Source organism: Siphateles boraxobius, unplaced genomic scaffold, assembly GCF_051911475.1.
Source record: "Siphateles boraxobius isolate OS27281-9 unplaced genomic scaffold, OSU_SipBor_1 41, whole genome shotgun sequence".
NCBI classification, from domain to species: Eukaryota; Metazoa; Chordata; class Actinopteri; order Cypriniformes; family Leuciscidae; genus Siphateles; species Siphateles boraxobius.
Window position 1 is genome coordinate 25,271,599 of NW_027509042.1, and position 23,997 is coordinate 25,295,595.

General features: G+C 39.6%; 1 protein-coding gene across 1 annotated transcript in view; it reads right to left on the reverse strand.

Annotated features, from left to right (window-relative positions):
• card14 (caspase recruitment domain family, member 14) overlaps window positions 1-17,066 on the reverse strand; it is a 106,846-nt gene extending 89,780 nt beyond the window's left edge. Inside the window, exons 1-10 of the mRNA XM_077198996.1 lie at window positions 16,670-17,066; window positions 9,932-10,069; window positions 9,507-9,713; window positions 9,127-9,245; window positions 7,895-8,047; window positions 7,671-7,790; window positions 7,235-7,360; window positions 5,205-5,354; window positions 4,923-5,033; window positions 3,537-3,667 (exon numbers count right to left, since the gene is read on the reverse strand). Of these exons, the coding sequence (XP_077055111.1) occupies window positions 3,537-3,667; window positions 4,923-5,033; window positions 5,205-5,354; window positions 7,235-7,360; window positions 7,671-7,790; window positions 7,895-8,047; window positions 9,127-9,245; window positions 9,507-9,713; window positions 9,932-10,069; window positions 16,670-16,880 (1,466 nt within the window). The 5' untranslated portion in view covers window positions 16,881-17,066. The remainder of the gene's footprint in view (window positions 1-3,536; window positions 3,668-4,922; window positions 5,034-5,204; window positions 5,355-7,234; window positions 7,361-7,670; window positions 7,791-7,894; window positions 8,048-9,126; window positions 9,246-9,506; window positions 9,714-9,931; window positions 10,070-16,669) is intronic.
• Between the last annotated feature and the right edge of the window lie 6,931 nt (window positions 17,067-23,997).

A 23,997-nucleotide genomic window follows, 5' to 3' on the forward strand; every position in this document is an offset into this window, starting at 1 on the left:
AAGACAGGGACCCGGCTCTGGTGGCGTTGTAGCGACCGAGAGCGGGGGTCTGGGTGCGCCTGACACCAACCTGCTTCCACCGAGGGGCAGACGGCAGAGAAGGCTCGTGGGCGTTCTGCTGCGGACTGCCCGGTGGCGAGGGGAGGGGGAGAGACGAGGAACGAGGCCCTGACTCCTCGTATGCTGGTCTCTGCGCCTCCGGGCCCAGCTGCAGACCGGAGCGACGCAGCTGAGGCTGCGTCACTGCTATCTGCAAGCTGGGGAGAGGGGAACGGGAGTGGTGCAGCTCGGGGGCGGCACGCACTGCCATTCTGACCCTCTCGGACGGAGGAAACTGGTCTTATTATACTGCCAGTCTCGACCGTGAGGGGAAACGAGGGACGAGGCCCGGGGGCATCGAGTCCTGGTTTCCCCTCACCCAGCGAGAGACGAGAGTGACAAGGCCGTAGCCCTCACTGCCATCTGAGCGCTGGGGCCCGTGAACGACTCAGAGGAAGTGGACTGCTCAAACTTTGGGTACCGCTGATTACTGGATAACCAGCGGCGGAACAGAAACTAAATTCTCCACCCGGCCCTCCCCCGGGGGAAGGAGTGGTGATGACACGCACTCCCAAAGAGCAGATCGTCACATACTCTGGGTCGCTCCTCTCAGGGTTGCTTCCCTTCCCTTGGGAAAAACAAACTCCGAGCGGGCTGGTTTTGAGGTGCTTCTGGACCACCAGTGTGGACATCGTCTAACCGAGGGCCAGCGCTGTGACTAATCACGGTCAGTCACTAAGCACAGCTCAACCCCGAGTTAGAACTACGCACGTGCAGTGGTAGTGAGAGAGGAAAAACTTCTGCAGATTTAGGCATGTTTGGCTTGCCATATTGGCACCAAAACGCTTCCATACTGCCAAAATTCTTCACACACATCCAGGCGCTTTAGAACAGCCCAGGAAAGTGTGGCTGTTAAGTCTGAATCTTCAGCATGAGAACACGACATTATAGTAGGAACTCAGCATCATTTTCAGAGTATAACAGCCCTCTCTCCGATGTAGCGATCGACATCTGTCCTCCCTGGGGCCCCGAATGAAATGCTTGGTCCCTCATGAGAAGGACCAGAATCCCATCCGAAAGCCTCGACGGCACACGGCACGCTGAGCGGCTCAAGCCTTTACGAGAAAGGGGAGACGAGCAGCACGCCGACGTGGTCATGCACTCCTGAGAGAACATGAACCACCCACGAACGCAGTCTCAACACACTGATTAGGCATGTGAAACAGTGATCGTGGCCGTCAACCAGGCATGCAAGATAGTGAACGTGGCCATCGCTTCGATGACACACGGCACGCTGGGCGCTCAAGCCTTCAGGCAAGGCGAACAACGTGCCGACGTGGTCATGCTCTCATAAGAAAGCATAAACCACCCACGAACACAGTCTCAGCATGTTTGCGATGCGCTAGAGGAGTGAGTGGTTCGTGCTCACTGAAACCCTCAGATCACCAATGTTATTCGCCAAAGTAGCCCTCCTCTGGTGCACCAGAAGAGAAACTAGATCTGGAAATAAGCAAAGGGACTCACCTCATAGAGGCACGCGAGTCTTGATCTTGACCACGCATCTTGAGCGCCGAATGACGCGCGCTGGGTTGCCGTGACAACCCGCGCTGTCAGCCGGCGCTCGACGGCACACGGCACGCTGAGCGGCTCAAGCCTTTACGAGAAAGGGGAGACGAACAACGTGCCGACGTGGTCATGCACCCCTGAGAGAACATGAACCACCCACGAACGTAGTCTCACACACGGATTAGGCATGTGAAACAATGAACGTGGCCGTCAAATAAGGACAGGGAACGATCGCATCCAGAAACACACGAGTGAAACGTCATCCTGAAAAGGACGCGATCTTCACTCGTGTTGCTCTTTCAGGAAGAAAGTACTCTCTCTATCGTGCTGAAGCACACAGGGACCCAACGCGGCAACACAGCGGGGAAACTGCAAGCCCGCTGTGCGCACTCAACCGTTTACCAGCTGTGAAAACAGCTTTTGAATTAACAGCATATAGACGCAGCCGGCAGACAGGAACCGCGCGGTCGCTGAAACGCCATCTCACCAACACAGAGAGATCCCCTCCCGAAACAGCAGACTCGTAGCAGTAAGAAAAATACAATCTTAAAGCTCACTCACTCAGAGAGGACACAATCGGTCGGCTCCGAAGCTAAAAGCATTGCGCAATGTTTACTTCCGCCTTTTATACCCGCGCTGGTAGGCGGGTCGCGGAATGCAAATCTTGCATGCCAATTTTCATTGGCTCGTTTTAATTCACTCGAAGGCAATTGGTCTCCCTAGCGTGATCCCAATTCGTCAGGGAACTCCCCCGACGACACGTCGGAGTTCCCAGGACGAAAGGGAACTTTAGAATCGGCTGCAGGGCGGGATTTCCGCTGAAGTGGTTTGGGAAAAAAAAATCACGCTTCTCAATATCCCTCCTCGTCTCCTCGTTCCTCTGTCCTCCATCCTATGACCCGGAAACCGATCGAGCTCAGCCATCTTGAAGGACATCTCAATTCTCTAATTGCACCGCGAGGAGGCGAGGATCGAGGAGTGAGGAGGCTTCCAGAGGGGTCATGAGCCAGGATACACAGCTGTATCCTATGCGGAAGAGTTTTATCGACTAAACGTGACGCGCGTATACATTCTCCTCCCCCTTCACATCGATCACAATCTGTTTTAATGTATACTTTACCTTTGCAGTTTATATAAACCACACATTAGACATATTTCAACAGGGTATCTTGCTTTATTATTATTTATTATGAATTTCTTAAATAAACAAACTTCAACAACATAAGGGCAGATCCTTTGAGCGCTGCTGATGACGCTATGAAGTGACGCTCGAGTGATCAAGTATTCCAATGTATAAAAAAAGCTTTCATTCGATTCCTCCGTCCTCATTTTCTTTCCTTGCGTCCTTCCCTCAAAACCTACAGGGGGTGGAGCTGAGACGCTAGGAAAGGAAGCGAGGAAAGGAAACGAGGATGCACAAATAAGAAATGAGAAGCACCCTGTGTATGTAAATCACCCTACGACAGCCACTGTTTGAAAGTGTCTACTGGGCTTGATGCAAATTCCACATGCAGTGACATGCAAACCACACTTTCTATTCAGTAAATCTGACTGAATCCAGATGATTTAAACACTTGGTTTTGGGTTGGTTTTCGGTTTGGATTCTGGTCCGTGTAGACTCATTTATGCAATTGTATGATTGTACAGCACTTTGGTCAACATGTTGTTTTAAAAGTGCTTTATAAATAAACTGACCTAATGAAAGTATGGAAATGGGTTTAAAAGTGGTCCTTCTCCTCATGTAAATTAGATTATACAATTCTCAATTTAAATTATTACAATGATGTAATAATTCTCAATGGGCAACCATTTTAAAATGTCAATTAAAAGTAATAACTCAATATTTAATGTAGCCAAGCTGAAAAATTTCAATACCAAACTTATTTTCACAGTTTTACAGTTCACTGCTACGGACCAGATGAGCAGCTCACCTGTAAATGTCTTCCATGTCACTTCTGGAGTGTGTCACATCTGGAAAGTGTAACTCTCGTCTACGGAGAGATTCAGAACAGGGGGGCTCCACTTGATTGGAATTGATACTGTTGGTTACTTCATCATTGAACTGTAAACACACACACACACACACACACACACACACACACACAAAACATATATACAAAATCTATACAAAAACAAAAGCTCTATATTTCCTACCAATGCCATCAGGCAGAACAATGCTTTTTCCTCCTTTAGAGCCCGTTTTCACATTAATAGATGCAAACAAAGTTATTGTTACTAACACTGCATTTACAGTTGACACAAATTAAATATAAGTGTAAAGGCCCATTCACAACAAGATCAATAAATGTAATAACCATATTAGTAACCACACCAATTGAAAATGAAGTTCTGATTATAAAGCTTTTTTAAAGTCGGATGAATTTTGACTGACTAATCATAGGCTGGAAAAAAATTGCTTGATCAAGTGTGGACTCCACTATTTAATTAAATTAGGACCATTTTTAAAGCTTTATATCAATGGTTTTCATAATAGTTATTGTTCTTTAATGCATGTGCTTTGCACTCTTGTTTACACTAACACTGTCAAACTGCATTCCAGTAATACCGTTCATACATTTTCAATGGAGGGACAGAAAGCTCTCGGACTAAATCTAAAATATCTAAAACTGTGTTCTGAAGATGAACGGAGGTCTTACGGGCTTGGAGCGACATAAGGTTGAGTCATTAATGAAATCATTTTCATTTTTGGGTGAACTAACCCTTTAAGTGTGCATGGTGTGTACTTCGAAAATCTACTGGAAAGTGTAGAATCTCTGGGGACTTTTGGCAGACTCTTTTCAACGTGCTGTGCTTTGGGGCACACTTATTCTAATCTCACATACTATTTAGAATGCATAATATCCACATTATTATTATGCAGAGTCAGTAGTATCCACATTATTCTTTGTGGACAATCTGAGGCCAAGCCTAATGTTAAAGCCTAAAGCCAAATGATGCACTACACTATGCACTTATACACCATCTACTCATCAGTGTAGTGGTTAAGGTTATTAACCACCTTTAAGGTTTTTTTTCATTCAACATCAGAGTCTGATAGCCCCTCAGCTACGTAATCAAAGCTGCAACAGTTCAGTGCATGAAGTGTTCAAAATTTCAAATTTCGTTTTTTCAGTTAATTAAGTGCATCATCAGAGTAATTAAAGTGTACTTTTCTATTTGGAATTTTCAGTATGAACACACTACTCATACTATTTATACTACAAAACTGCATAGAATGGTGCATAAGTACGCAAATTGGGGTGCAGCTTAAGTCACTCTAGGCTTAGTTAAGTAGAACATTAACAGTATAAATGTACCTCATATGAGCTGAAAGACTCAGGAAGGATTGCTTTCAAGCGACACAGCCGTCTTCTGGGTGCGGGGCTGGAAGGAGGGTCCTCGCTACTCTCGCAACTGATCTTCCTGTCCTACTCATTCAAGAGACATAACATTAAAAATAAAGGCCTGTGGGATTGTATTAGGTTACAGATGTAATTGACTCTGCACAATATTGAAAATTACTCTGAATTTGCAAAGTCATTGTGGTAAGCTACTGTATGTTGGGTATTGAATTTATAATAGAAAATTGTCAATTTTACCCTGGATTTTTCTCTTCTTTCTCTTTCCCTGCTACAGGCTTTCATGGTAAAAACTTTCTCCTGTAGCTCCATTAGTTGGCCTCTGAGCATGTCCTTCTCGGCAAGACTCCGTGCGATCTGAACCTGGGCCTCATCACGGGACAAATATGCCTGAAAAAATAAATAAATTCATGAGCAGTATCTGTCATAAGAAATTTTTCATTTTCCAAAAGCTAATAATTTATGTTTTCCAGCATGATTTCAAAATGACCCTAAAAGCTTATTGTGTGGTTCAATAAAAGCAAAAACATCAAGGCCCGTATTCATAAAGATTCTAAGAATCCTCTCAGAAAACTCTAAATTTAGCTTAAAATCTTTTACGTAGTAGTCTTAGCTTAAGAGTGATTCGGGACCGATCTGAGAGCAACTCTGAGTAAGGAAAAGACAAAAACTTTTATCTTAGTGAGGAGGCGGGGCTGACCCCGTTGCTATGTATGACACAATCTATTGAAGACTGTGATTGGTTGGTTGTCCAAGAAGGAAAAAAAAGTGATTTTAAGTATAGGGTCTATTCTAAGCCTTCACTTTGAAATTACATGCGTAAATTTTCCTATTTGACCATTCTCATACACACACACACACACACACACACACACACACACACACTATATATGTGTATATAAATCCTTTTTTTATTTACCATACTGTTAATTTCCTATAAGGTATTTGATTGGATTAGAATGATAAAAATTGTTCCACTGTCTATTTAAGTGGTGGTTTGAATGTTGGTTTTAATGTAGCAAACATGGAATAAAAAAACAAGAAGGACAAGAAAGCTCAACTGGACAGAGGAACAGTGTTTACTGTGAGCCCAGTTAGTGGATGAACACAAGGCCATCCTTAAAGGAAAATTCAGCCCGGGTGTCACAGCACAGAAGCAGAAGTGGGAGCTTATAGCGGTTAATAATAAATTATTTACGGTTCATTCCCCCTGCTTGTGCGGAAGCCTGCTATATTCATAAATGCATTTTTTTGAGCCTGCAAGGTGGGAATGTCCAGTGTAAACAAAATGAACTGCGACACAATAAGAGGTTCTGGAATGCTGTAATTGTTTGTGATCACTCTGCTTACAGAAGGTTGTGATAGACCCAAATCATCACTGCTGCATTGATGCATTTTCCCAGCAGCCAAATATCTTAATGTACAGTAGTGATTTAATTTCTGGCACTACGCCATTCCTGCGCTGTGTCGGAGATGTTATTGTGTCTCTAATAAAATCGGTCACAAACATATTCCCTGCACGATCTAATCTATAGTGTCTTATTAACTCACTGTCATCTATTGGCTACGATACATTTCTTCTCCCTCTACGTCTTTCTGCCATTTTCTCCTCTGCTAAAGAAACTCTTAAGCCTCTTAAAAGTCCTTGTCCGTGCTCCTAACAATTTTGACCTTAAGACCTCTTTTAAGGGTTAAGATGCTTTCTGAATTACTTTTTTCTTTACTAGGATTGTTTCTTTAATTTTAAGAGTAAACGTCCACATTTCTAAGAATTTTCTTAGAATTTTGTCACTAGGAGCTACTCTTTGCATTAAGATTCTTTATGAATACGGGCCCAGACCTTTGGAAGAAAGGAGTTCACAAGGTCAGTGACACAAATTGTCTTATTTGATTTATGAACATGATATAGAGCAGAATCAGAATTTTTTCTTTTCTTTGCTGTTTTCAATTTTTAAAAATACAAATAAATTGTGAATCCCAGATTTTTCCCAGAATTGGTCCCATACTTTTGGACTCAAACGTATATGCATTTACTCCATATAATGCATGTAGGTTTCTAGATCTAAAAATGTTATTTCACTTACATACTGTAATGATGTTGGTCCAGTATACTGTGTTCATTTGTTTGAAACACTAACACTTTACTGACAGTTTACTGTACTGCTAGATAGCTTAAGTGTAAACTGATCTCATTGTTGAAACTAAACACTTATTTAAGACTTAATGATTTTGTATGATATTTGTTAATTATGAGCACAGATGATACTGACTTTATCTCTCTCTGCCTGCACCTCTTCTAGCTGACTCTGGAACAGTGTGCTCCTGTGCTTGTACATCTCACAGTCCACGGTCAACTTCTCCACCCCCAGGGCTAAATAGTCCTTCTCTTCTATGAGCTAAAAAAGGTGAGAGGAGAGCATGGTGAAGGTGACAAAAAATAAGAAAATTATTTGTTTAACAGAAAAAAATATAAACAGAAGTAAAGAGGTAGATAGAGAGGTAGAGAGAGATAGAGAGAGAGAGAGAGAGAGAGAGAGAGAGAGAGAGAGAGAGAGAGAGAGAGAGAGAGAGAGAGAGAGAGAGAGAGAGAGAATGATACAAATATGAATTCCTCTTAAGAAAAAAGTAGGCTACAACACAAAAGTACAACATTTTGAAAGACAAAACAAACAAATAACATTAGGGTTAAGGAGAGGCCAGTTTTACCTCCTCTTTCTCTTGCTGGAGTCGTTCATTCTCCTCACTTAGTCTAGTGACATCCTCAGCAAGCTCTAAACGTCTGGTCTCTGTCTCCTTTAAATCATTCTCAAGGATATCCTGCTGTACCTGATTGAATGAGACGGATTTACTGTGAAGGTCAGTCAGATTAGATTGAGTTCCAAAATTTGTTGACTTGTTATATTACTATAATAAATGAGTCTCTTATTCACCGGGGAGAATATCTCAGTCTCCAGTAACTTTGTGCGTACAGAGTTGAGTTCATCTTTGAGCTTTTGTGTGTCACTGGGATTCTTTAAGGAGCGGTGCCTCTGGAAGTCTGTCTCTTTCTGTGCCTTCCTTAACTCACACTGCAGCTGGTAAATCTGCAGAAGAGGTGAGGAGAAGAGATTTCATCATTATGCCCATGTTATTGTAAAACAATCCAGCAAACTGCATTAGTCGTATGTATCCCAATGCAGTTAATAATATATTTCCCACATGTGCACTGCAATAAATTAGAAACATCGGCTTGTTGATGGACATACAGTTGTTAATGCTGATGGTGAGGAATTGAAACATCTCACAATGTACATCAAACTGAGTAGCGTATCACTGAGAAACGTCCTGCTAAAGTCATCCTTGTGTTGGAGGTTCGGGTTGAATAACTAGTTCTTCCTGTTTCATCATCTGGCGCGTGCTCGGACTGATATTGTAAAATTTACGCCATCGTTACTGTCTTTACAGTGTGTACAATTGCTGAGCTTTAGGAAGCCTCCGTGGTTGAACTTCAGTTATGGTAGTATGGTGGTTACGTTTCGTTTCCGAAAAGTGCTGTAAGCGGTAGACCAATCACAAAAGACTGTGTCATCTGGCCAATCAGAGTAGAGTAGTCTCGTGAAAAGGAGGGATTTAGAGAGAACGAATAATCAGACGAGTCGTTTGTGAATCATTGAAAAATGTGGTGATGTGCAATGTATATTATGAGAAAATGAAAGTGTTTTTTGACCTTTGATGCATGTAAACCCGTTGAAGGAGAACTCCAAAACAAAAGTAGGAACCTTTAAAATAGCATAACAGTGGCACTTTAATGCAGCAAAAAATGCAAAGCAAAAGGGTTCAGGTTTCTTGTGAACAGCAGCTTAAAATCCATTTCCCAGCAACCATTTTAATAAATTTGAACCAAACAAAACTCAACTAAACTATTAATATGAAAGTATGCTTGCAATTACTATGCAATACATTCCACAGATTTATTTTACACTTGGTTTTATTGCTACAAAGATTAAACTTAATTTAAAAAAAGCCTAACAAGCCTTAACATTTGCCTCTCTTTAACCTCTTTATGGAATTTTGCTCTCTATCAGGCACTTGAATGAGACAATCTGTTTTTTGTAATGTACTGAAATGAAAATAAAGTCCAAGTAAAAGCATACAAACAAAGAAATAAAATCTGGTTCCTTGCCTCAAGTTGCAGGTCTCTGTTGCGTATGATGGTTGCAGATTTCTCCTCAAGAACTGAAGTATATCTGACATAGAGATCACATTTCTCATCCTTCAGTTTCAGCAGTTTCCTGTTTAAACCTACACAGAAGACAAGTAGACATTAAATAATCTTGACACAGGCAAAGAAACACTGTCTAATTGTGCGAAAACATTCTGAATTTCTCAAAATTTAAAACACTTAAAATTAACTTTCATTAATTTCATGAACAATTTGTAGTTGTAGAACTGTAGTTAATGCTATACAACTAATTTTAATGTACATAAATGACAATATATGTCTGTTAATGATTGTTAATGAAACATTAGCCACATTGATGTAAAACTGTGTTAAGTCCAAACCATCTAGGTGACTGCGCAGTTGTCCATGCTCTTGTTGCATCTGGCTGAACTCTTCATTATTTTGTTGGACCTGTTTAAGTTTCCCCTCCAGCTCACAGCATCGAGCTTGCAGACGCACAGCCTCTTGCCGTGCCACTTGTAGCTCTGTCTGCATACTGCTCACCGCATTAACTAGGTACTCTGTCAGCTCAGTGTAATTTATCAGGCCTGGCAAGCAGAAAAGCAAGGTTTTACTTATTAGCCTTAAATAAGGTGATAAAAACATCCCTCAAACATGAAAATATATTCAGTTGTGCACATTTGTCTCTGGTTTATTGGCATTTGGTTCAAATCCACAAATGTTACAGCTACCAGCAACTAGAACACACACTGTGTGTGCTTGCAATGCATCATCAGAAACTAAGATTAAAAGTGCAGTGACTGACCACTGAAGCCTGAAGGCTCAATGCTGGGCTCACGGCCAGTGATCTGTGTGTAGAGAGCTGGGTAATGAATCATCAGACTTTCGAGCAGAGCTATTGCTCCATTACGACCCTGTACACGTAACATGTCAAGCATATGACCTGTAGAAAAAGATTAACATTTCAGACATCAAATCACAAATACTGCAAGATACATTAAAATGTTTTATTAAGTTGGCTTGTGAAAGCCAACTTACTGAAATCCTATTTAAACTTATTATTAAGTTGGCTTGTGAAAGCCAACTTACTGAAATCCTATTTAAACTTATTATTAAGTTGGCTTGTGAAAGCCAACTTACTGAAATCCTATTTAAACTTATTAAGTTGGCTTGTGAAAGCCAACTTACTGAAATCCTATTTAAACTTATTATTAAGTTGGCTTGTGAAAGCCAACTTACTGAAATCCTATTTAAACTTATTATTATTCTTTTTCTTCTTCTTTTTCTTAACCAAAATTGTCTGACTGCTACTCCTCCTAGAGCTTTAACTCTACAAACTCCAAACTCGGGTTAGACCTTCAGACTGTTCTGACTTAGTGTGCTATATCTTTTCAGACTGATTTGACTTTCAGATTTCTTAAAAATTAATATTAAAAATCATAAAAATCCCATTGACTTTCATTGCAACAGTTCAAATTGAGCCAAGGCTACGGTGGCCCAGCAGTGTACAACACAAAAACTCAAATCTAAACTCCCTGAAGCCCAAGACTCAATTAAACTACCATTCTATATGTACTAATGAACTTATCTATCTATCTATCTATCTATCTATCTATCTATCTATCTATCTATCTATCTATCTATCTATCTATCTATCTATCTATCTATCTATCCATCTATCCATCTATCTATCTCTTTCTATCTATCTATCTATCTATCTATCTATCTATCTATCTATCTATCTATCTATCCATCTATCTATCTATCTATCTATCTATCTATCTATCTATCTATCTATCTATCTATCTATCTATCTATCCATCTATCTATCTCTTTCTATCTATCTATCTATCTATCTATCTATCTATCTATCTATCTATCTATCTATCTATCTAATCTATCTTTCTTTCTTACTAACTAATCTATCTTTCTTTCTTTCTTTCTAACTAATCTTTCTTCTTTCTTTCTTTATTTCTTTCTTTCTTTCTAACTAATCTTTCTTCTTTCTTTCTTTCTTTCTAACTAATCTTTCTTCTTTCTTTCTAACTAATCTTTCTTCTTTCTTTCTGTCTTTCTTTCTTTCTAACTAATATTTCTTTTTTCTTTTTTTCTTACTAACTAATATATCTTTCTTTCTTTCTAACTAATCTTTCTTCTTTCTTTCTTTCTTTCTAACTAATCTTTCTTCTTTCTTTCTTTCTTTCTTTCTTTCTTTCTTTCTTTCTTTCTTTCTAACTAATATTTCTTCTTTCTTTCTTTCTAACTAATATTTCTTCTTTCTAACTAATCTTTCTTCTTTCTTTCGAACTAATCTTTCTTTCTTTCTAACTAATCTTTCTTTCTTTCTAACTAATCTTTCTTCTTTCTTTCTTTCTTTCTTTCTTTCTTTCTTTCTTTCTTTCTTTCTTTCTAACTAATCTTTCTTCTTTCTTTCTTTCTTTCTAACTAATCTTTCTTCTTTCTTTCTTTCTTTCTTTCTTTCTTTTTCTTTCTTTCTTTCTAACTAATCTTTCTTCTTTCTTTCTTTCTTTCTAACTAATCTTTCTTTCTTTCTTTCTAACTAATCTTTCTTCTTTCTTTCTTTCTAACTAATCTTTCTTCTTTCTTTCTTTCTTTCTTTCTTTCTTTCTTTCTTTCTTTCTTTCTTACTTTCTTTCTTTCTTTCTAACTAATCTTTCTTCTTTCTTTCTAACTAATCTTTCTTCTTTCTTTCTAACTAATCTTTCTTCTTTCTTTCTTTCTTTCTTTCTTTCTTTCTTTCTTTCTAACTAATCTTTCTTCTTTCTTTCTTTCTTTCTTTTTCTTTCTTTCTTTCTAACTAATCTTTCTTCTTTCTTTCTTTCTTTCTAACTAATCTTTCTTCTTTCTTTCTTTCTAACTATTCTTTCTTCTTTCTTTCTTTCTTTCTTTCTTTCTTTCTAACTAATCTTTCTTTCTAACTAATTCTTTCTTTCTTTCTTTCTAACTAATCTTTCTTCTTTCTTTCTTTCTTTCTAACTAATCTTTCTTCTTTCTTTCTTTCTTTCTTTCTTTCTTTCTTTCTTTCTTTCTTTCTTCCTTTCTTTCTTTCTTTTTCTTTCTTTCTTTCTAACTAATCTTTCTTCTTTCTTTCTTTCTTTCTAACTAATCTTTCTTCTTTCTTTCTTTCTTTCTAACTAATCTTTCTTTCTTTCTTTCTAACTAATCTTTCTTCTTTCTTTCTAACTAATCTTTCTTCTTTCTTTCTTTCTTTCTTTCTTTCTTTCTTTCTAACTAATCTTTCTTCTTTCTTTCTAACTAATCTTTCTTCTTTCTTTCTAACTAATCTTTCTTCTTTCTTTCTTTCTTTCTTTCTTTCTTTCTTTCTTTCTTTCTAACTAATCTTTCTTCTTTCTTTCTTTCTTTCTTTCTTTCTTTTTCTTTCTTTCTTTCTAACTAATCTTTCTTCTTTCTTTCTTTCTTTCTAACTAATCTTTCTTCTTTCTTTCTTTCTAACTATTCTTTCTTCTTTCTTTCTTTCTTTCTTTCTTTCTAACTAATTCTTTCTTTCTTTCTTTCTAACTAATCTTTCTTCTTTCTTTCTTTCTTTCTTTCTTTCTTTCTTTCTTTCTTTCTTTCTTTCTTTTTCTTTCTTTCTTTCTTTCTTTCTAACTAATATTTCTTCTTTCTTTCTTTCTTTCTTTCTTTCTTTCTAACTAATATTTCTTCTTTCTTTCTTTCTTTCTTTCTTTCTTTCTTTCTAACTAATATTTCTTCTTTCTTTCTTTCTTTCTAACTAATCTTTCTTCTTTCTTTCTTTCTTTCTTTCTTTCTAACTAATCTTTCTTCTTTCTTTCTTTCTAACTAATCTTTCTTCTTTCTTTCTTTCTTTCTTTCTTTCTTTTTCTTTCTTTCTTTCTAACTAATCTTTCTTCTTTCTTTCTTTCTTTCTTTCTAACTAATCTTTCTTCTTTCTTTCTTTCTTTCTTTCTAACTAATCTTTCTTCTTTCTTTCTTTCTTTCTTTCTTTCTTTCTAACTAATCTTTCTTCTTTCTTTCTTTCTTTCTTTCTAACTAATCTTTCTTTCTAACTAATTCTTTCTTTCTTTCTAACTAATCTTTCTTCTTTCTTTCTTTCTTTCTAGCTAATCTTTCTTCTTTCTTTCTAACTAATCTTTCTTCTTTCTTTCTTTCTTTCTTTCTTTCTTTCTTTCTTTCTAACTAATATTTCTTTCTGTCTTTCTTTCTAACTGATATTTCTTCTTTCTTTCTTTCTAACTAATCTTTCTTTCTTTCTTTCTTTCTTTCTAACTAATCTTTCTTCTTTCTTTCTAACTAATCTTTCTTCTTTCTTTCTTTCTTTTTTACTTTTTCTTTCTTTCTTTCTAACTAATCTTTCTTCTTTCTTTCTTTCTTTCTTTCTTTCTTTCTTTCTAACTAATCTTTCTTCTTTCTTTCTTTCTTTCTTTCTTTCTTTCTAACTAATCTTTCTTTCTTTCTAACTAATCTTTCTTTCTAACTAATTCTTTCTTTCTTTCTTTCTAACTAATCTTTCTTCTTTCTTTCTTTCTTTCTTTCTTTCTAACTAATCTTTCTTCTTTCTTTCTTTCTAACTAATCTTTCTTTCTAACTAATTCTTTCTTTCTTTCTAACTAATCTTTCTTCTTTCTTTCTTTCTTTCTTTCTTTCTTTCTAACTAATCTTTCTTTCTTATTTAATTCTTTCTTTCTTTCTTTCTAACTAATCTTTCTTCTTTCTTTCTTTCTAGCTAATCTTTCTTCTTTCTTTCTAACTAATCTTTCTTCTTTCTTTCTTTCTTTCTAACTAATCTTTCTTCTTTCTTTCTTTCTTTCTTTCTAACTCATCTTTCTTTCTTTCTTTCTTTCTTTTTCTTTCTTTCTTTCTAACTAATCTTTCTTCTTTCTTTCTTTCTTTCTTTCTTTCTTTCTTTCTAACTAATCTTTCTTCTTTCTTTCTTTCTTTCTAACTAATCTTTCTTTCTAACTAATTCTTTCTTTCTTTCTAACTAATCTTTCTTCTTTCTTTCTTTCTTTCTTTCTAACTAATCTTTCTTTCTTTCTTTCTAACTAATCTTTCTTATTTCTTTCTTTCTTTCTAGCTAATCTTTCTTCTTTCTTTCTATCTAATCTTTCTTCTTTCTTTCTTCTTTCTTTCTTTCTAACTAATCTTTCTTTCTAACTAATTCTTTCTTTCTTTCTAACTAATCTTTCTTTCTTTCTTTCTTTCTTTCTTTCTAACTAATCTTTCTTTCTTTCTTTCTTTCTAACTAATGTTTCTTCTTTCTTTCTAGCTAATCTTTCTTCTTTCTTTCTTTCTTTCTTTCTTTCTTTCTTTTTCTTTCTTTCTTTCTAACTAATCTTTCTTCTTTCTTTCTTTCTAACTAATCTTTCTTCTTTCTTTCTTACTATTCTTTCTTCTTTCTTTCTTTCTTTCTTTCTTTCTAACTAATCTTTCTTTCTAACTAATTCTTTCTTTCTTTCTTTCTAACTAATCTTTCTTCTTTCTTTCTTTCTTTCTAACTAATCTTTCTTCTTTCTTTCTTTCTTTCTTCCTTTCTTTTTCTTTCTTTTTCTTTCTTTCATTCTAACTAATCTTTCTTCTTTCTTTCTTTCTTTCTAACTAATCTTTCTTCTTTCTTTCTTTCTTTCTAACTAATCTTTCTTTCTTTCTTTCTAACTAATCTTTCTTCTTTCTTTCTTTCTAACTAATCTTTCTTCTTTCTTTCTTTCTTTCTTTCTAACTAATCTTTCTTCTTTCTTTCTAACTAATCTTTCTTCTTTCTTTCTTTCTTTCTTTCTTTCTAACTAATCTTTCTTCTTTCTTTCTTTCTTTTTCTTTCTTTCTTTCTAACTAATCTTTCTTCTTTCTTTCTTTCTTTCTAACTAATCTTTCTTCTTTCTTTCTTTCTAACTATTCTTTTTTCTTTCTTTCTTTCTTTCTAACTAATCTTTCTTTCTAACTAATTCTTTCTTTCTTTCTTTCTAACTAATCTTTCTTCTTTCTTTCTTTCTTTCTTTCTTTCTTTTTCTTTCTTTCTTTCTTTCTTTCTTTCTTTCTTTCTTTCTAACTAATATTTCTTCTTTCTTTTTTTCTTTCTTTCTTTCTTTCTTTCTTTCTAACTAATATTTCTTCTTTCTTTCTTTCTAACTAATCTATCTATCTTTCTTTGTTTCTAACTAATCTTTCTTTCTTTCTAACTAATCTATCTTTCTTTCTTTCTTACTTTCTAACTAATCCATCTTACTTTCTAACTAATCCATCTTTCTTTCTTTCTAATCCATCTTTCTTTCTTTCTAACTAATCTTTCTTTCTTTCTAACTAATCTATCTTTCTTTCTAACTAATCTATCTGTCTTTCTTTCTAACTAATATTTCTTTCTAACTAATCTTTCTTTTATTGAAACCAATCTTTCTATCTATCTAACTAATCTTTCTTTTCTTTCTAACGTATCGTTTTCTTTCTAACTATTCTTTCTTTCTAACTAATCCATCTATCAAACTTCAAACTATTTTAAACTTCTTCAAACTCTCTGGTCCGGCTTTCTCAAGCCAACTTAAAGTTTGTGTCATCAAACTTTTTTTCTAGTTTTCAATACTGTCAATCAACTTTATTCTTTAAAGGAAGTGTTCACCCAAAAATGGAAATTATTTACTCCACGCCCATGTTATTCCATGTTATTCCTGCTATTTATATCCGGGTTCCAAAATGTACGTTGATATTTTTGATTCTAATTTCACATTGTTTCTCACATAACTGGACACTATGCCCTGCTTTTGAGTTCTACATGCAAGTAGGCTAGACTTTATATTACTCACACAAAGCATTTCATTCTAGAAGAAAAGAGTATAAGATAATTTTATTATATAAACATTTTTTTTTAAGTTATTTTGTCCTTTTTGGAGCTTGGCAGCCTTTTGGTCACTTTGAACATTGTATGGCAAGCAATTCTACTTTTGTATGTCTACTTTCATATTTCAGTGAAAAAATAAGAGCATACAGCAGGTTTAGAACAACATAAGAGTGAATAAATAGTGAAAATAATTAAATTTAATTCATGGAGAACTACTACACTGTAAAAACATATGATTATTAACTCATGGCAACTTAGGTTTTTACATTACATTACTATATTTTAAGCAATATCAAACCTCTTTTTTTTACAAGTCTTAAAAATTGAAGGCATCTACTGAACTAAGTCGATTTTTTTCACTCTTGTCATTTCAAAAACTAAAGTTTTTTCTTTGTTTGTTTATCAGCGTAACCTATGATAGCTGAAATGTCTATCTGTATCTAACCCATATTTCCATAAGCTTGCTCACATTTCAGAAAGATAAACCCCCCAACCTTGAACCTTCCAATAACTCTTAGTTTTCACATTCATCGCTCTAATCAAAAACAAAACATCAACTTCAATCCTGGAAGAACATATCTTAATTTACACCTTTGCTTTAAATCTTTTAGGTAAAGCATGCTTTTTTTTATTATATCTCTACTTCATTAACTTTTTTCATGCTCTGGTATAGAATATTTCAAATCTCTCCCCTGATAAGTCAGAGTGTCTTACTGGTCCTCATGCAGCGGTTGGTGAAACGGGGATTGGTAAAAATCTCATCCTCATCCAGGTTTGTGAGGACACGTGCCTGGCGCAGGTAAGGGATGAGAACACAGGGGCGGATGCCTAGAGAGATGGCATGGCGGTTATCGTCGATAAGATCCCACAGTTCTTCTTCTTCTAGATCCTTCAAGTCAGGAGTGTTCAGGACACTCTCAGCCATGCTGAAATCCTGGAATCAGACACTTTGCCAAAAACATAAAAACTGGATTTTTCAAATTAAGGCTTAAAAATAAATAACTCCAATAAAAACAACTCCAATGCAGACATAAACAGAACAGAAGTGAAATGAGAAATAAGAGGGAGTGAGATTGTACGGGAGGTTAAGTTAAATCTCCTCCCCTTTCACACCCACAGGTGCGTGAGGAAACCTGAATAACAAGGAGAGGTTTTCCTGCTAACAGACACAGACTCACATACATATATACACAGAGCATGTCATGTGGATTTCCCCTTGAATAAAAAGAAGCACACAGCATTTTAAATATTACTTAAAGATGCCTGACATTACAAATTGCATAATTTCATTAGGGGATTGGGGAATTACAGTAGGATAGTTATACAGAGACGAAAGCAAAACAGAGATTTTATTTACTTAGCAAACCGCAATTGATATAAGAAAACATATACTCGTCTGCTGTTCTTGTGTGATTTGTCTGTGTCAAGCAAGTTCTTCCTATCTAAAGCAAATGAAACAGGCTGCGAACAGGTACAAAGTCCAACAGGAAAAAGGAAATGAAAGAGGGATTCTAAAGTTTATGGGAAATTACATGTCACATGCAAACACAGCATGTACATCCTTTGCTGATGATAATCTGCCTTTGCGGAGGTATGATGGTATGGTGGTGCAAAATCTGCTCATGTCACTTCAATGACAACTGTCTGCAGGGGACATACTTTAGTGTTTCACTGTGCCAGATGAAAAGATTTCACGTCAAAGTGTCTGTCAAAAAAAAGGAACTAAAAAAATTACTAAATAAAAACCCCAGAGTGGTTTAGGCACTATGACATTTTACATCAGTCATAGTGACATGCACAACATTCCAGCATCAAGAAAACAAAACAATGTCCAGATCTAAAACACGCTCATGTATCCGCATTCAAAGAGTTGTTGTTCTTTAAAGGATCCAGAAACCCTGACAAACAAACAAAAATATAGAATTATCTACACCAAACCACCGTCAAAGCTATTACTTCAAAATTTTGGAATTTCGAATCCTATTGCACGTTCTTCCTAAACTATGAAGTCGAAGAGTTCCAAGTGAGCTCTTATAATAAACAGTGCAATATTAAGTAATTTATAATATTATGATTACAGTAATATAATTAGACCCATTGTACTGATATCACCTATGGAAATAAATATGTCTATTTTTAAGCACACAATATCTTGGAAAAGCCTCATTGGCCTCAATAAAGCATAAATGAGTAAACTTTGTCATCACCTCCATTTCCTCTTTTTTTCAAAGATACAAGTCATGATTTTTATGTTTATGTTCTGTTAGTTCCCATACTTTCGTTGTTATGGCTGTGAACAACTGTTTTTTGAACAAATTAGTGAAAGACTAAATGACTAACATATAAAACACTCACTGGTCTATTCTATTATTGGTGTAATGATTTAAACTTTTAAACAAAATACCTGCTATTTTTGGGATCTCAAACGTGTTAAACACGGATAAGTCATTTACTGGAGTCGATTCTCCTGAGTAGAATTCCCTTGATTCATAATTTTAAAATTAACTCTTTTAGAGACGACAATTGTTGACAGGCTGACTATTTCTGGTCAATTAGTAGACCAGCACTACCCAGCACCCACCCACCTGGATGTTCTTATCTAATCAGTCATCAGACTGGTGTCATTTCCTACAACCTAAAAACAGAACAAAAACAACAACAGGAAATGTAAGAATGGATGAGAATCTGTTCAGTATTTGAATATTGTTTTAATTAACCAAGGATTTTTGCATGTGTATTTATTATAATCTGTATTCAATTGGACTAATAACACAATGGATCAATATTTTAAATGTAGAGATGCCAATCTGCCATCTCTAAATAAATAAAAAACACACACACATAACAAAACCTGTATGAATATATTAGGCAGTCATTGCCAAGGCCTGAATGAAGGGTTGGGTGTATGACTGAAACAAGACTCCTGCTGTATTAGAACAGTAAACAAAACCTGTGCTGCTATTATGTTCCTGAAGACTCAACGGAACAAGTGTCATTACACACACACACACACACACACACACACACACACACACACACACACACACACACACACACACACACACACACACACACACACACACACACACACACACACACACACACACACACACACACACACACACACACACACACACACACAAACATACATGTTGGGTTTTCATGTTTTATGGGGGCATTCCATACATAGACATAAGGATTTTTATACAGTACAAACTGTATATATTCTATCCCCTAACCCTAAACATACCTCTAAGAGAAAATCACAGAAAATCAAAAAAAACAGTATTTAAAAGAAATTCTGAATTTCTCAAAGCACAAAATTAAAATTTAAAACACTTAAAAATAACTTATAATAATTGCATTTTACATTTAATAGTTAACTGTAAGTAATGCTATCAAAAACAGCATTTAGTATGATTTAAAAGCCGTTCTCTTACGAGAGGTTCTCTCGTATTGCGTAAGTTGCTAACGCTATGGGTGAAGTCATCTTTTCTCCAGTTATTGAAGCCAAAAAATTATCCTAATTTTTCCATTTATTGTCAACGCAGTGCAGCAGCTAGCAGACCTAGAGCAGGCTATCTTGCGTGCTCATTGGCTGCCCTGCGGCAACTGCTGCAGCCTACCAATGAGCCTCGCGCATGACGTCACGCGTCAAGGCCTGAATGAAGGGTTGGGTGTATGACTGAAACAAGACCCTCTACGCGTCACAGCCAGCTAAAAGGGGTGTGGTTTAGCGTATACTCAGGCTCGGAGGCTGTTCACTGATTTTCATCTCTTCAGCGAAGCTCTCCGCATCGCTGGACTTTGAAATCAGCGACCAGCACGCAGAGGAAAGAGCCTGAGAAAGCCGGTCGTCTTCGCCGCCTTCAGCCTTCCGTGCCTGCTACGCCATCCGGCGACGAGTATCCTTTTAGTGCTTTGCTTGCTGTGGGTGTTCGCCGCCGCGACACGCACTCTCTAAAAGAGCGCGAGGCGTTTTTTTAAATATGCCTCGCATATCCTGTGGCTCATGTAGAGCCCCGCTCAGCGCCGGAGACCACCATGTGATCTGCGCTCTCTGCCTGGGCCCGGAACACGCAGCCCTCGCACTGGATTCGGGAGGCTGCGTGCACTGTGAAGCGCTTCCACTGTCGACACTGCGGGCTCGACTCGAGGCCTTCACTGTGGATGCTGTCACTCCGCCCTCTGGACCGCGCAAGAAGAAGCGCCGTTCACAGAGGCGAGCGGAGCCTGAGGTCACACTGAAGAGCTAGCCGGATTACATCCCACCAGCTTCTCTCTCTCCTTCTCCGCCCCTCCCGGACGCGCAGCTGCCGGCTTCGGCCCTCACTGCCGCCGCCTTAGGGGACGAAGCTGAAGGAATTGACCCAGGTGACAGCTGTTCCATCCTGGCATCGGACAGCGAGGAGTGGTCGAGTTCTCATCACTCCGCCTCCTCCTCGATCCAGGAATCCAGCAGGACTCGAGCTGGCGTGGACGCGGAACTTATGCGCCTCCTGTCTAAGTCCTTCGAACCAACTCGGCTTGGATTGGTCACCGCCGAAGGAGCCCGCGCCCAACAGGCTTGACGGCTGTTTTCTCCACAGCTGCCGTCCACCGCCCGTTTCCAGATTGGCACCATTTCTGCCGGAGCTTCACGCCGAGCTTGCTAAATCTTGGAATGCACCATTCTCAGCGAGACTCCACACACGTCTCCTCGACGCTCTCCCAAGTGGACGGCGCCACCGAGAAGGGGTACAAAGCAATCCCCCCAGTTTATTGTCAACGCAGTGCAGCAGCTAGCAGACCTAGAGCAGGCTATCTTGCGTGCTCATTGGCTGCCCTGCGGCAACTGCTACAGCCTACCACTGAGCCTCGCGCATGACGTCAAGCGTCAAGGCCTGAATGAAGGGTTGGGTGTATGACTTAAACAAGACCCTCTACGCGTCACAGCCAGCTAAAAGGGGTGTGGTTTAGCGTATACTCAGGCTCGGAGGCTGTTCACTGATTTTCATCTCTTCAGCGAAGCTCTCCGCATCGCTGGACTTTGAAATCAGCGACCAGCACGCAGAGGAAAGAGCCTGAGAAAGCCGGTCGTCTTCGCCGCCTTCAGCCTTCCGTGCCTGCTACGCCATCCGGCGACGAGTATCCTTTTAGTGCTTTGCTTGCTGTGGGTGTTCGGCGCCGCGACACTCACTCTCTAAAAGAGCGCGAGGCGTTTTTCTCGAGGAGTGGTCGAGTTCTCGCCGAACTCGAGGAGTGGTCGAGTTCTCATCACTCCGCCTCCTCCTCGATCCAGGAATCAAGCAGGACTCGAGCTGACGTGGACGCGGAACTTATGCCCTCGAGCGTCGAGGCAGGAAGAGGTTCATGGCCTGCGAGGTCTTCTGCACTTCGGAGAAGCCGACGATCCCGTTTACCACTGGGCCGAAGAGGCCAGTGGGAGAGAGCGGCGCATCGAGAAACACGGAGCGCTCGGCTTCCCTCATGTCAGCGAGCGTCAACCAGAGGTGCCTCTCTGTGACGATGAGCGAAGCCATACATCTCCCGATCGCCTGAGCTGCGGATTTCGTGGCGCAAAGGGAAAGATCCGTCACGCTCCTTAAATCCGTGATGGCGGCTGGGTCCTTGCTTTTCTCGTCCCATTCGCGGAGGAGATCAGCTTGAAGGATCACAGCCATCGAGAAGGAGGAAGCAGCTTGTCCGGCGGCTGTAAATGCGCGGCCGACAAGAGCTGAGGTGGTCCTGCAGGCTTTAGACGGGAGGGCAGACTTTGAGCGCCATCACCCGGAGTCCATTCTGCCCCTAGCTATACATGTGAAAGCATGGAAGGCTATTCCAGGAGTATCAGAATGGGTGCTGAGCACAATAAGACAGGGCTATTCACTGCAGTTTGCTCGCCGTCTCACTCGCTTTCGAGCACGGACCGAGACGAAAGTGAAAGCGTAAGTAGCACATCTACTCAGCGCAGAAATAGACAAACTGCTGTGCAAAGGGGCCATAGAACCAGTACCTCCTTCTCTGAGCGAGTCAGGCTTTTACAGACGCTATTCTCTCGTACCCAAGAAGGACGGAGCTCTAAGACCTATCTTAGATCTGAGATATTTGAACAAAGCTCTCATGAGAAGCCCGTTCAAAATGCTCACGACCAGACAAATTCTCGCGCAAATTCGCCCGAGGGACTGGTTTATCTCTCTCGAACTGAAAGACGCATACTTTCAGATTCCGATAATACCCCGTCACATGCCATTCTTGAGATTCACCTTCGAGGGTCAGGTATATAAATATACCGTCCTTCCGTTCGGCCTGTCTTTAGCACCCCGTACATTCACGATTGCATCCCTCGCCCCCTTGAGAAATCAGGGCATGCGATTCATGAACTATTTGGACGATTGGCTGATTTTAGCACAGTCAGAGATAGAACTCTTATCTCACAGAACAGTGCTCCTCAGTCATCTGGAAAGCCTGGGTCTCACGGTCAACTGGACCAAAAGCTCATTACTGCCCAGTCAGTCAGTTTCCTTTCTAGGGATAGAACTGGACTCTGTGGCTATGACGGCTCGTTTATCGACACAGCCGTCCGTGTCCGACACATGGCCACATCTTTCCCTCAGGGCAGCATCGCTTCTCTGAAAACATTTCAGAGGATGCTGGGCTGTATGGCAACAGGTGCAGCAGTGCTACAACACTGGTTAAATGCCCGAGTGCCCCACCAGGCGTGGGCTCTCGGCCACAGACAGATCAGAGTGATACAGAGCTGCGTTCTAGCTCTGCAGCCCTGGTTAGCAGCCGACTGGTACCAGCAGGGGGCGGCAATGGGAGCTGTCTCATACCGGAAGGTCATCCGGACGGATGCCTCCAACTCAGGTTGGGGCGCTCTCTTCGAGGGCAGACCGGTCTTTAGCCTATGGTCAGACAGAGAGAAATGCCTTGACATAAACTGTCTGGAAATGATAACGGTCGAGAACGCGCTCAAGTGCTTCCTCCCATTCATACGGGTCCACCACGTGCTAGTCCGTTCAGACAACATGTCTGTGGTGTCCTACATAAACCGTCAGGGCGGTGTCAGATCCAGGAGCCTTTGCGATCTGACAGAACGCCTTCTCGTATGGTCTCAGAACTTTCTGCGCTCGCTGAGATCTGCGCATGTGCCAGGCCACCTGAACGACGGCCCTGACAGACTGTCCAGGGACAATGTTCCCCCAGGGGAATGGTCCCTACACTCCCAGACAGTCCAATTGCTATGGAGCCTGTTTGGCAAAGCGGAGGTCGACCTTTTTGTGTCAAAAGACAACGCTCACTACCCAGAGTTCTTTTCGAAGAACAAGGCCCAAATATGGCCCAGCCGCCCGCTTTATGCCTTCCCTCCGGTCTCACTGTTACCACAGGTGATCAGGAGAATCAGGGAAATGCGCCATTCGGTACTCCTCATAGCCCCACGATGGGAGAGCCAGATTTGGTTCCCAGAGCTGATGCGGTTGTCACGCACAGCCCCATGGCCGATTCCGGTGAGGAGAGATCTCCTCTCTCAAGCCCACTGCTCAATCTGGCATCCCCATCCAGAGCGTTGGTCTCTTTATGTATGGTTAATCAACGGATACCCGTTGTCCAGCCAGAAGGGGTTATGAATACGATAACACAGTCTAGAGCTCCCTCTACGAGACGTCTAAATGGTCTGTGTTCGCCAAATGGTGTGCCGACAAAAATCTAAATCCACGAACGTGTGGGGTCCCGTGGTTGCTTAGCTTCCTTCAGGAGCTGTTGGATAAGGGCAGGTCCCCATCCACGCTCAAAGTATATGTGACGGCTGTTGCAGCGTTCGTTGAGCCGGCGCGCGGTCGGTCATTGAGAAGGAATGAGCTTGTCATCCGCTTCCTTAAAGAAGCAAGGAGGATGAATCCCCCGCGACCCCCGTCGGCTCCCATGTGGGACCTTTCTTTGGTCCTAGAGGCCCTGAAAGCATTCGCCTTTGAACCACTAGACTCCGTGGACCTAAAATACCTCTTGCTCAAAACCGTTTTTCTGGGGGATTTGCACGCGCTGTCTGTTAGCGCTGCGTG